General features: G+C 33.0%; 1 protein-coding gene across 3 annotated transcripts in view; it reads left to right on the top strand.

Annotated features, from left to right (window-relative positions):
• unm_hu7910 (un-named hu7910) overlaps nt 1-13,617 on the top strand; it is a 131,383-nt gene that overhangs the window by 36,751 nt on the left and 81,015 nt on the right. For 2 of the 3 annotated variants that reach the window (XM_051929166.1, XM_051929167.1), the window contains exons 2-4: nt 1,550-1,702; nt 2,328-2,372; nt 4,782-4,850. In XM_051929166.1, coding sequence (XP_051785126.1) covers nt 1,550-1,702; nt 2,328-2,372; nt 4,782-4,850 — 267 coding nt within the window. The remainder of the gene's footprint in view (nt 1-1,549; nt 1,703-2,327; nt 2,373-4,781; nt 4,851-13,617) is intronic. The other variant, XM_028803227.2, reaches the window with a different exon arrangement.

Here is a 13,617-nt window from a genome sequence, read left to right as displayed (position 1 = left end):
CTGGTGGTGCGCATGCGCGGGGCACGGTGCGATGCGCGATATTACTGTCGGAGAAAGTTACAGGCGTTTTACGGAAATACAAACCAGTATTACTGCTTGAGGAAATTAAAGGTACACAGTACAGTGACTCATATTACAGCCACATACAAGCCAGTATGACTGTCAGATGAGATTAAAGGCTTATTACCGACGCGCACGCCTGTATTACCGCCAGAGAAAATTAAAGGTATATTACGGATTTACAAGCCAGCGGACATACAAGACAGTATTACTGCCTCAGAAAATTAAAGACACACAATACGCGGTGGCAGCCCACGAAGAACGGTCAGCTGAGCAAGTAAACATCAGCAAAAGAGAGGCTGAAAGAAAGAAAAATACGACCAACAAAAAGAATGAGGTCAAAGTCCCTTGCCATTTAATATAGACTGTTCCTACTAATGTTTATGCACTATTTTTCTAGCGCCCGTTATTGTAACGGGCTAAATGACTAGTTAAGAATTATGTGTTTAAATGCAAAATAAACCTTAGGCAGAAGTGCAAAAGATCAATATGACAGAAAAGACCTACTGTAGATAAAAGAACTGCTCCAGAATGATTGCCGATTTATTCTTCATTAAGACTGTGTTTACGTTTAGCAGGATTTGTTTTTGTAGATGAGGATTAGGGTGATAACAGCAACTCAGCAGTGAAATTAAAATGAAAAACTGACCATTTAAAAAAAAAAACAAAACTCTAAAATCAAAAATGTCTCATGGTGTTTTAGTAAGACTTGTAAACATGGGAGAAAGGTAGGCCATTAGTGCAGTTCACTGTAAGTGCTTAAATATTGAATTTAATGTGTGTACCATATCCCTCTTTCTAGCATATTTGAAGTGATTACGTGCATGAGTTGAGCCAGCTTTATCTCTGTTTAAAGAATAATTCTGCATATATTTAATGGGATGAACTCCAGATTTGATTGAAGAGCTAGCAGGATAAGAAGACAATGTTCTCTCCCACAGGCTGGATTTGGAAGATCTAGTTACTAGTGACCAATTTAAACCTGTATTTAATTTACTGAAAAATATAATCTGTGATATTTTGTGCATAGTTATAGAGTGTCATATGAAATAATTCAGGTGTAGAGAGTTGTCCAGCTGGGTTTGTGAGAGGAGTGTTTGGTGCCTTCTCATATATATTTTATTTTTTAATTCATCCACAGAGAGTGAAAAACCTGTTAAAGAATTGTATAAATAGCCCATATTTCTGTAACATTCTTAGTAAAATCAAGTAGGTCAAATTTATGAAGTGATTAAGATTAAAATTTTAAATCTTAAGTAGCACTTTTGAATTTTTTGTTGTAATGGTACAGTAAATGGTCACAGCTTCCAGGTTTATCTGTTTTAAGTGTTTCACTGTTGATTTGTTTGTTTTTGGATCATGAAATGTTTTGCAGAATCTTTTAAGTGTTTGGACCTTTTTTTTTTTTTAATTATCGACGTTGCTTTTTTAGTCTTTATCAAAAATAGTATGTTATATTATGGTGCTTCTTTCTGTTTTTTCCCAACAGATGGAAAGAATGTAGGAAACAAAAATGGGAAGAAAGGAGGAGGACTCTCTGGAAAGTCATTTTTTACCTGGTTTATTGTGATTGCATTGTTGGGAGCCTGGACTTCAGTAGCATTGGTTTGGTTTGATGTGGTAGATTATGAAGAAGTGCTTGGTAAGTTGTATGTCTAATCTTTGTTAGTTTAAAATACATGTTATTAATCTTTATAGGTAATTCTATGTAAATGTGTAGAAAGCAGTTTATGTTTAATCAAAGTCTTTCTACAACGATGAAATATTACATCTGTCTAACTGCTGACTTTAATTTATACGTATTTTATGCATGAGGTTTTGGCAATTCATTTTAAAACACTAAATTCTAGGTTTTCAAAACAAAAACACCCAGCATTTCTAGATTGTTTCTGTATATATATATATATATATATATATATATATATATATATATATATATATATATATATATATATAATATATATATATGTATATATTTATTTGGTTTCCAGAGTAATGTAGCAGATATTTTAGCCAAAAAAGTAACCATTTCTGAGTAGTATTTATTTGACATAGACGGCTGTATCACAATTCACATTAGTTTATCTGTCATTGATTCTTCACTTTGTTTGACTACTGTTACATTTGCTTGTCCCTTTTTTGCTGGGTTTTTGTATGTGAAAACAGCAATATGGAAATTGGCCCTGTAAACTGTGTTCTTTCTAATGCCATGGATTATTCTGTTCACTAACCCATAATGCTTCTAATATTTTTTGTGATGCATGCAGCCCGAGCAAAGGACATTCGTTATAACATATCAGAAGTATTACAAGGTATGTAATGTGTAAAATACATAAATTGCCTGTTCTTCATGTATTGTGTACTCTATTTAAGTTACATTTTATGTTTAAATTAGATGTGTCATTTTTGGAATACAGCATTGTGAATGGTGTTGAACCTGTACAATGTAACTCAAAAAAAAAAAATGCAATACAACTGTGATCAGATGCAAACCAGGCTGAGTTATACTGAAAATTTGTTAATTAAATGCATTCATTTTCATTCTGCTATGAAGTTGAACAACACTTTTTTGGCATATAAACCTTCCCATTATAAATCATAAAAGTATTTTCAATCAAATATATCTCATATTTTACTACCTGCTTATCCATTTCTTGTTATGCAAGTTGCTGCCTATCTTGGTAGTGGTGAACATAAGCATGAACCAATGCTTTACAGTTTACCATTCCATATCGGAATGTGCGAATGCATGCATCTACACTCTTACTTGCAGAGGGCCAGCTTAGAGTGGTTAATTAACCAAACAATTACTCACCAGTATTCACAGTATTTTAAGTGTTTAACTGTAAAGTAAGGCATAATATCTATATATCCATCTATCTATGTAATTGGCAATTTGCACAGTGAGAGAGGAATGTTCAAAGTGAGAGAAACATTTAAGCAAGGAGAAAGAACGCTGCGGGCACTTAGTTTCAAGCAAAATATTAAGCCATGAAAAACACTCCATTTTAATCACAGTATTTTTCATTGTGATGCATCATTGATGTACTTGATGACAAGTGTTCTGTTATGTGCATTTTAATTGTTGCACAAAAAAGTGCATTTCTTTTGAAATCCTCTAGATGGCAAAGTGAACTCTTCAATTTTACAGATTTCACTTGTTTGTGTAAATGAAATGATGCCTACTGCTAAAGTTCACCTAATTACTACAAAATTCTAATACAAGTACTGTGTGCATTCATATCAAACTTTGGCTCTTTTTGGGAGTGAGGTGAACCTTAATTGTTTCACATGTTTAATAATCATAAATCTGTTGTGTTTTAAGTTTTTTTTTTTTTTTAAATACAAAAACGTTATTTTTAAATGCATTATTCTTGCTATGCGTATGTTTTGTAACAACTGCAATCAAACAAAAAAATATGGTATTTAGTTTAGTATTGGTTCTGAATAAATCTCCATTTTACAGCATGTTCAATAAATTGTTTATCTAAAAAAAAAAGTGTTTGCGAAAAGTTATAAATCTGAGGTTATCACCATGGCACATTCTATCTCATCAATGATACCTATTCAAGTGATAACTTTAGATACAATAGTTGACCTCTACATTTGTTGTGTGATAGATGAAATGAAAGCACCATAGAGGTGAGTCAGTATCAGAAGTTTTGTCAGTGTGAATGTAAAAAAGTAGTTATTATGAACATGGGAAAATGTTTACTATACAGTAATCCCTCGCTATATCGCGCTTCGCCCTTCGCGGCTTCACTCCATTGCGGATTTTATATGTAAGCATATTTAAATATATATCGCGGATTTTTCGCTGCTTCGCGGGTTTCTGAGGACAATGGGTCTTTTAATTTCTGGTACATGCTTCCTCAGTTGGTTTGCCCAGTTGATTTCATACAAGGGACGCTATTGGCAGATGTCTGAGAAGCTACCCAGCTTACTTTTCTTTCTCTCTCTCTTGCGCTGACTATCTGTGATCCTGACGTAGGGGGATTGAGCAGGGGGGCTGTTCGCACACCTAGACGATACGGACGCTCGTCTAAAAATGTTGAAAGATTATCTTCACGTTGCTACCTTCTGTGTGCAGCTTTTAAGTATGCTGCACGGTGCTTCGCATACTTAAAAGCTCAAAGGGCACGTATTGATTTTTTTATCTGTCTCTCTCTGCTCCTGACGGAGGGGGTGTGAGCTGCCGCCTTCAACAGCTTTGTGCCGCGGTGCTTCGCATACTTAAAAGCAAACAGCCCTATTGATTTATTTGCTCCTTTGAAGAGGAAGATATGTTTGCATTCTTTTAATTGTGAGACTGAACTGTCATCTCTGTCTTGTCATGGAGCACAGTTTAAACTTTTGAAAAAGAGACAAATGTTTGTTTGCAATGTTTGAATAACGTTCCTATCTCTCTACAACCTCCTGTGTTTCTGCGCAAATCTGTGACCCAAGCATGACAATATAAAAATAACCATATAAATATATGGTTTCTACTTGGCGGATTTTCTTATTTCGCGGGTGACTCTGGAACGCAACCCCCGCGATGGAGGAGGGATTACTGTACTACACAATTTCAGTCTGTACTTTCTTGCTAGTGCAATATTAATGTAAACTTGTAGGATTTCCATTGTTTATACAACAGCATGCTCTTGTTAATGTACTGCAGATTTAATGTTTCAGTATTAGTCTTTTGAAATAATAGTTAATTTTATTTGTTTGCCTGTTAGGTAAATTGGGCATCTATGATGCCGATGGGGATGGTGACTTTGATGTGGAAGATGCAAAAGTATTACTAGGCAAGTGAATTTATTTTCATATGACAAAATTATTAATTTATTTCTGCATGACTGACTTTGGTTTACTTCTGTTATTTAAAATATTGTCCCATGCAATTTGAAAGCCTGTTACTGTTTTTGCCTTGTATGCATGGATGCTTCAGTGCAAATAAATCATATAATTTAATCTTCTTCTACATATGTGAATTAGATACACACAAACTACACTCTTTGGGGGGGGGGGGGGAAAGGCTCACAAATTGTAATAATTCCAAATGCGATTCTTTTCTTAAAATGCATTATATTTGTGATTGGGGAGGAAGATGTTATATGCAGATTTTAATAATTTACCAGCAGAGGAGGAAATTCTGCCAAAAATCATGTAAAGATTTTATAGTGCATCTTTAAATTTACTCCCTTTTTATATGGTTGTACTAAACAATTACTGTGATATACAATAATTTAGATGTTGTACTTCTTTGACAAGTTACGTGTTTATTGTTATCAATAATCAACCTAATTGTCCCAAGTCTTGGAACAATTGTCCTTCAGCTCAAAATCACACTTAAATTTTTCTTACCATCTACAATAAGGCTGCATCATCTAACTTTTTTGTCATATTAAAATCAGCTGCATTTTTTTGTCACAGGTACATTTTCTAGCATATAGCTTCATGTGGGGCTGTGCATGTACCGTCACTTTTGCAGACAAGTAAAATTTGGAAAGTAACTAATGCATAGGTCTTTTAAACTTTCCCTGACTGTATTGTCCCCTGTTACCTATGCATTTATAATATGTAACAGAAAGTAAATCTTCAAGTCTTATTGCCAGACTTGCTGCACTCTGTATATTCCCAATATACAAGTCACCTGTTGTTAAGTACACAAGACAATCATCATTTTATTGAAAAGCTTTGTTCTTGGTCTCTCGTTATGTCCCCATAACAAATGGCACTTTCTGGACAGTGTTATTCTTGTATTTAAGTATTTTGTTGTTTGTTTCAGTTTTATTAATGTTTGATAGATCAATCATTTCTGTAGTAATCCTGGTTTTCTGTTACCATTTTTAAAGTAGTTACAATGCCTTACTTGACACTTGAAGCATAAATCTTTCTGTTTTTATACCTTGGGTTTCTTATGCAGAAGAGCTGTAAAGAAGTGGTTAAATATTATTGAATGTATTTGGTTAACAGGGATTTACTGCTTCAATGAGTGTTCACAGGCCAGGCAACGTGATCATCATATGCATTTTTCTTCTGTGTTTGCATGAGTTTTGAACAGATTTCAAATGCATCAGAAACTTATGCACCAAACTTTAAGCATATAAGTGTTACTGTTAGTCATACTTAGAGTGAAAGCTATAGAAGTGCAATTTGTTTTTGGCATTTACTTGCTGCTTGCATTCATTATAATAATTTTGGAAATAAAATTTCAGTTGCAGCATTACGTAGCTTTAACGTCCTGTAGTCTTTTATTGTTTTTGTTATAGCATGATTGCAGTATGTTCCTTGTGTAAAACCAGCCATCTTAAACCAGCAGTTTTAGCTCTTAGTTGTCATTTAAGTGTAAAGTTTAATTTCATTCTAAATTCATCAGACTATTAAAACAATGTTTACCCCCTTAATAATTATTGAGGCTTATACACCAAACGTGCACAAATTAGGTCAAAAAATTAATGCAAGGATAAATCGTTGTTCAGAAAATCAAATTAAATGTTCAGCAGTATTTACCCTGTTTTTGAGGAGAAAAGACACATTCCTTATTTTTTTTTTTTTTTAGCATATTTTACACTTTGTAATATTCTAGTCCCCCCCCCCCCCCCCAGTGCGTGAAGATGGGTCAAACCCATTGCACTATATTTCTTCTAATTATATTCTTTTGATGATGATCTCTATGACATGTGCTAAATAGAAAAAAATCAAAGCTGTGACTTTGGTTTTATGAATATTTGGTTTTATTACATTAGTTTAGTTACAGTTACAGATACAAATATTTCTTTCTAAACATGTAAATTTTCTTTTAGTTAAATAGGCCTTTGACTTGTAAGTTCTGTAGAATATGAGGCATACACTAGTCCCATGATACAGTGCAATTCTTTCATGAAAATTAATCATAATATAAATTGTATGTTTAGTGTTACTTATTACTAGACATTCATAAATCAAAACACTACAAAATAAATTCAAATAAGTACACAAATGAACAAGTTATAATGTAAGTTTTTGTAAGCTTTTTCTTTTTTATTAAAATAAATCTTGAATATCAATGTAAAATAATTGCATTGTGGTAACAGAAGGTACGTTGCAGTGTTGATTAGCACATCCAAATAAGAATTTCACTGTGCTCTGTATAGGTTAGAATAATGGCTCTGTAAACCTATATTATAACGTTACTGCAGTGCAAAGCCATTAACATTTTAAATTTTTATATATATATATATATATATATATATATATATATTTTTTTTAAGTAGGCATCAAATGTTGCCCCAGCAATGACTCTCCTTTTATTTCTTGCTTGATCGCCTTTGTTGACCTGTTAGATGGGGGTCTTGACTGGATCTATGAACAACTTATAATGAAATAGTTTAAGAAAAACAAAGTCAACATTCTGCTAGAAGTTGAGATCTCCCTACTCTGACAATGTCCCCTGCAGTTGAAAAAACTCACTCACTCTGTATAAATATAGCGGCACAGATGTGTAGTTTGACCAAAAAAGCAAGCATTTGGAAATTGGCTGCATTCCCCCTCTGTCATGCTACAGGTCTACTGTTGAGAACAATGCAAAATCTATGCCTAATTCTGAAAAAATGTCTGTGAAAGGTGTATCATTGTCTCAAGCACTTGTACTCACATCTGCAGCTTGTTAAGGCTATAGTAATTACAGCTTGCTGAGTACAGTAGCATTTGAGTATAGTAAGAGAGCTGTTCTAACATGATGATAGGTTTGAGCTGTGACAGTCAATAGATTGGAAAACAAACCTGTGGATGCAGTGGTGCTATCTGTGAAACAGTGTTGTGATTTTGCTGTTTTTCCTCCAAGGGTACAATTCACTTAATTAAATGAAACACTTTACCTGTGGGCCCAGTCTACTTTCACTGACTGTGATGTTAATTTTTCACACCAACAACATTCACCTTCACATTATTTTAAACGTGGTGAATAATGGTTCTGCCAAAGTGCAGTCAGTTTGGCATGTCATACTTTGGTTCTAGATTTTTAATCATATTTTTAAACATCTTGATTTTTGAGAAAAGACATTTAGTTTAACCTTGTTTAATTTCAGTCATTTGTTGAGGTCATATATTAAATGATATAAAGTCAAATTTCATATTGGCAGTACTTTGTGTCATGAAATTTGATGTAACAAAACTTTATCTTATGCCAAGAATACTGGCATTTACAGTATACAAGTTTTTAAATTTACAGCATAGTTTTCTGTTGGTTTTATGAATTATTTTATCAGACATGCAGAATATAGTTCTTTTAATGGATTTATACCATATGCAAAGTGTATAATGTGCAAAGCTTTTTGTGTTAAAATAATTGTTTAACTTGTGCATGTATTTTAAGTTTGAAGCTTTGCTTCTTCTCTGCCTTCCTTTTCCAGCTATAATAAGAAGTGTGTCTTTGTTGTTGAAATGCATGGCACCAAGTTAAACTTGTTTGCAAGGTTTTTTGTGGTTTTTGTTTTTTGAGTTTCAGTAGTTTTCGAAATAAAGCACAAAACTGTCACCCGTTTCCTTTTCTAGACCTTGTGCTCTGTGACAGAAGCTGTATCAGCCTCTAGCATCTGTGTATTTCGGAGGCCCATTTTCCTAATGTGTTACCAAATTGTTTATTACTGCTAGTTTTTTAATAGTGTAGAACTGTGAAAAATCTGCTTTAAGTAGTACACTACTCTTAGCCAATAGAAGGAGCTGCGGTGTTTACTATGTGAACATATACCTTAGAATTTAATTTTCCTTATAATGAACCAAGATTGAATGATTCTTCATTCACTCTCTGAAACCTCAGATAAATATCTTGGTTTTTTTCATTGTTTTGTTAATTTCTCCATTATTTTAATTTAAGAATTTAGCATATTGGGGTTTATTTTATAAAAGTTTTATATTGCATGATGCATATTTTGTTTGGCTGTATGTCTGTATGTTAAAACAGCAATTCATTTGTTAAAAAATAAATAATACATTTCGAAATTGAGTGTTTTGAATATTTTGTGCTTAATTTTATGTTCTAGAATGTTATTTCTAGTCCTAATTTTTGCCTGTAGTTGAAGAACTCTTCAAGGTGGTCAGTCGATGAAGAGATAATCTTTTTTTATTTAATTAACATCTTTTGGTTTATATACACGCAATTACAGATTATGTTTCTGTGAATGACCAATGCTTTGATTTATTGCAGTCAATTAGAAGAGATGCTTGGGGATTTGCTGTCTTTGGCAAAATATACTACTTCCTTCTTGTTTTGTGGTAGTTATTTATTTTTCAATGTGAAAAAAATAACATAAACATGTTTATATTTTTTTATTTTTTATAACGACAGACTGAGTTTGCTATAATAAGTTGCCCAAAGATTACATATGTGAATTCTTTTCTGTTTTTCTGTTTTATTTTTTCTGGTAGGCCTCTACTTCATAAGAGCCTTTCGTTTCCAAACTGTCTGCTTTAGATTATTTGTCTTGTAGAAAGTTTCCTCCCCTATTATCGCTTTCCTGTTTTTTTCTCTCTCCTTTCCTCTTTTTCTAATGTAGGCTTGACCAAAGATGGCAGTAATGAGAATATGGATTCTCTTGAAGAAATCCTTAATCTTTTAGCAGAGGAGGGATCTGATTGGTTTTATGCATTCCTCAGTTTTCTTTATGATGTAATGACTCCTTTTGAAATACTAGAAGACGAAGAGAGTGATGCTGCTGAGGATGTTGCTGGTACGTCACAGAATGAAGGGGTTCAGGGAAAAAAGACTTGCATAATCCTAGATTTACAAAATCAATAGCAGCATCTTTCATTGTCACCATAACATTTGTGTGTGTGGCAAAGGAAAAGGAATTTGAAGTCGGCTTGCTTTTTTTTCAAAGCAGCTTCAGTTCTTTTGAATGCAATTAACTTCCCTATATATGTTTTGTTTCAATAAAAGACATTGAAGAATACTTGGAAGTAATGAATTAATTGATCAAGGACAAAAGAAATAATGTATTTTGTTACCTTCAAAATGCTTCCTGTGGCAAATGTGTACTAAAGTATAAGAAATGTTAACATTGTATGTTAGTGTAATCTTTTCATAATGTTTGTCTCTGCTTTGTGTGCATTATTGGCACAAATTTTTCCTCTTTAATGAATGGCATTTTTTTGTATGTTCATTTTTATAAACATAGTAGCCTGCTCATGTTTTTTCGCTGTCAGTTATGTTCCTGCATGTTGCTACGTTATTAACAGGAGCTTTCTTTTCATTCTCTATCAGTGTCAATTATTAGGTAATGTGTAAAGTGCTACTTATTTACCATTGCTGTTACGTTGAATTTCAGTGTTGGTTTTTAGTCTTGCACCAAATATTGCACCTTGGAATTTTTGAAATTTCAAAATTTATGAATGTTTGATTTTCTTTATTTTGTTTGGTAAAAAATGTATGGAAGTTTAATAGGCCCTGATAGTCTAGCCTGTAACATATATGTCAAACCAAAAAAATACATATCTCTGCTAAACACAGTGCTTATGGTAACATTCTAAAATACCATGTCATTGATCTCTCTGCCTTTTCCTTGACAGGTAGTTTTGGTAATTTTCTGAATTGAAGGGAACCAGGAATGTGCATTATTTGTCATGAACAGAGCTGGGTTTGCCACAAATGTGGACTCCTTGTTTGAACTGCACAACAACACAGTCTTTGGAATGTTTTGTACAAGTGTAATGAATGTGTATAAGCAAATAAGAATACTACACTCAAAACTTTTTCACAAATTTGCTGGTTAAATTATACTTACTGTGATTTGCTAGATATTATTATTATTATTATTATTATTATAATTCATTACATTTATATAGCGCTTTTCTCAGTACTCAAAGCGCCATCCACACAGGGAGGAACCGGGAAGCAAGCCCATAATCTTCCAGAGTCTCCTTACTGCATATAAAAAACAAAACAATGCAAGTGTGGTGTCTAGTGTCCTTGCGAAACACAAAACTGAGCAACTGGCTCATGTCGTCTTCAGTATATGTTGGAGGAAATTGCAGCACAGTTGGCTAACATAATGCTTTAAAACACATGGATGTATACAAAATTGCACATTTTAAGGGATGGATTTAAATTAATTCAATTTTTTTTTTTTTTTTTTTTTTTTTAGCATTTTAATTCTAAATTGATGGCTTTGTATTAATCATGTGATGTGCCCATTTATGCCTTAACAGTTTTAAGCTCAAGGCTAAACTAGGTGAACCATGCATGCTTGTCATAAAAATTCCTATGGAAGAACTGATAGCGATTCATTTATTTACTAGCTGTGGTGGTAATTAACTATAAATTTGCACCAATTATGAAGGCAGTTATGTATTTGAAAATATTTTGGGCAGTAATATCTTTGATAAAAATACTGTTTCCCCTGCCTCTGTTTAAACCTACATTTGTTAATTTTCTCACTTGCCTATACATGTCCATGTTGTAAAGATTATTTTGTAGCTAAAACCATTACCTAACCAGGATGCTGGGAGACTCCTATTACTCACTTTCCACTTCACAGAGAGGCATGTGATCTGGTGTCTACATGCACAGTGGCTTAGATTATCCTGGATCCAATACAGGTTGTGAAATTTGTTTTCCCCTGTGTATTTTATAATTATCTGCTACTGTTTCTACTAAGTCGATATTAGAACACATATACCAATCAAGCATACGTTTAACGCTGCTTGAATGTATGCAAACTGAACAGAATTAGGATGGCTCTACATAGCCACGTATATCATATAGGCTATATCATTAGTGCAATACAGACCATGTTTTACCCATTAAAACAAACTGGGACAAAAAAGAAAATCTGTGCAACTAACTAAAGATATTAAAAATTCCTCCATCCATTTTGAGACAGTATTTTCCAGCAAACCGTAATATTTCTGTTTAAACCACTCAGTCATACACAATGCATTTTCAAAATCTGATTTAAAAAGACCTCTTTAAGTGAAGGTGCTATATTGGTCTTTATTTGTTTTAGAGGTGCATTTTAACTTGATGTGATCATTCACAAATTCATGGCTAAAGTCGACTATCTAGATTGTGAGCAAGCTGACTTAAGTACAGTCTTCCCAGTCACATTACATGCAATTTTAAGTGTCTTGTATACTTTCAATAAAACTGATAAGACAGTTGATTAAGATAAGTGCACTGATTAAAAAAAGTAGCCACAAGGCACTGTGTGCAGTAGTGTGCAGAGACCAAATTTTGATTTAAATTACTGCAGTGAGGAAATTAGTATCAGTGTATGAATGTTAATACATATAGGTCTATCTCTCATTCATGTAAAAAGAATCTTTGTAATTGAAGGCAATCATATATGCTCACAGTCCTGTATTAAAGTTGCTACACCTAAAGAGGTGTTTTGCCTAATATTTCAAGTAAAGCAGCATTCCTAAATAGAATAAGTATGGTTTTTGTAACCTGAGTGCATAAAAAACACAACACTCCATGGTGTTTTAAAATATTCAGCATCATGGGAGTGATTTTACATTGCATCAGTGCTTATACATGAAACATTTTAGTGAGAAGTAGAAGATGCTCTGGCAGAAAATCTTACTGTCTTTACAGTTATGTTTCATTGTTTTACTTGCTGTTTAAAACTTGTTTAAGACCATTTTGTTCCCATCTATAAACACTGTGCCTTGAACTTTTTTTTTTTTTTTAGTTTGATCACAAGTCTCTTATGTAGTACCTTATCAAATGACTTCCTAAAATCAAGATATTTACTATCATATGCACTTCTTTGATCATATGCATTGGTTCCTTCTTTATAGAATTCCAGTGAAATAGGTTTTTTTTTTGTTTTGTTTTAAATTTGAGTATTTTTTTATTGGTTGAGTGTTGTTTCATGGTGCTTCTGCATCATGAGTTATTAAAAAATTCTAGACGTTTGAAAAATTTCACTATAGAGCTGTAGCTGAAGTGGCGTTTGATGGACCATTGGAGCGATTTTAAATTGTACACTTGCAGTAATTTTACTTGTGCATTTTTTGGGTGTTATCAGTTACCAAAACTGATAATTGACTGTAAAGTTGTCAGTTCTAAAGGTCTTTAGTATGTGCTGCTGATTGTAACCTTGAAGGCCAGATCTCATCATTCAATGCACCCTTCCATCTCAATGTCCTATTCCTTTTATTAGTGAACACTATGCCATTTTCAAACCTTTTTCAGAAAATTGCATTTTGGAAAAAAAAAAGAAACCCAAAAAAACTGTTTTCTTTCCCTTAATTGATTGAACATATCCACTATAGACTACTTGTACATCTAAAATGAAATCATGCATAGTCATTTGCAATGTATCTTTCATGTCTGGGGATAAATTAAGTTCTAAGTTTTTTTTTTTATTATTTATTTAGTTTATTCATTTTGAGCATTCTTCCACTGATGAACCCAAAGCAGTATACAAAGGTCATAAGGTAAAAAAATGCATCCTTTACACAAACTTAAAAGTGTCATGCAATATCTAAGTGCAAAATAAAAGCTTTCTATACAAAATATAAATTCCAACTGTCGATTAGTCAAATAACAAATTCATCTGGAAAATGAGGCATATGAAGATCAGACCA

This window comes from Erpetoichthys calabaricus, chromosome 6, assembly GCF_900747795.2.
Source record: "Erpetoichthys calabaricus chromosome 6, fErpCal1.3, whole genome shotgun sequence".
Lineage (NCBI taxonomy): Eukaryota > Metazoa > Chordata > Cladistia > Polypteriformes > Polypteridae > Erpetoichthys > Erpetoichthys calabaricus.
This window is presented reverse-complemented; position numbering and strand designations above follow the sequence as displayed.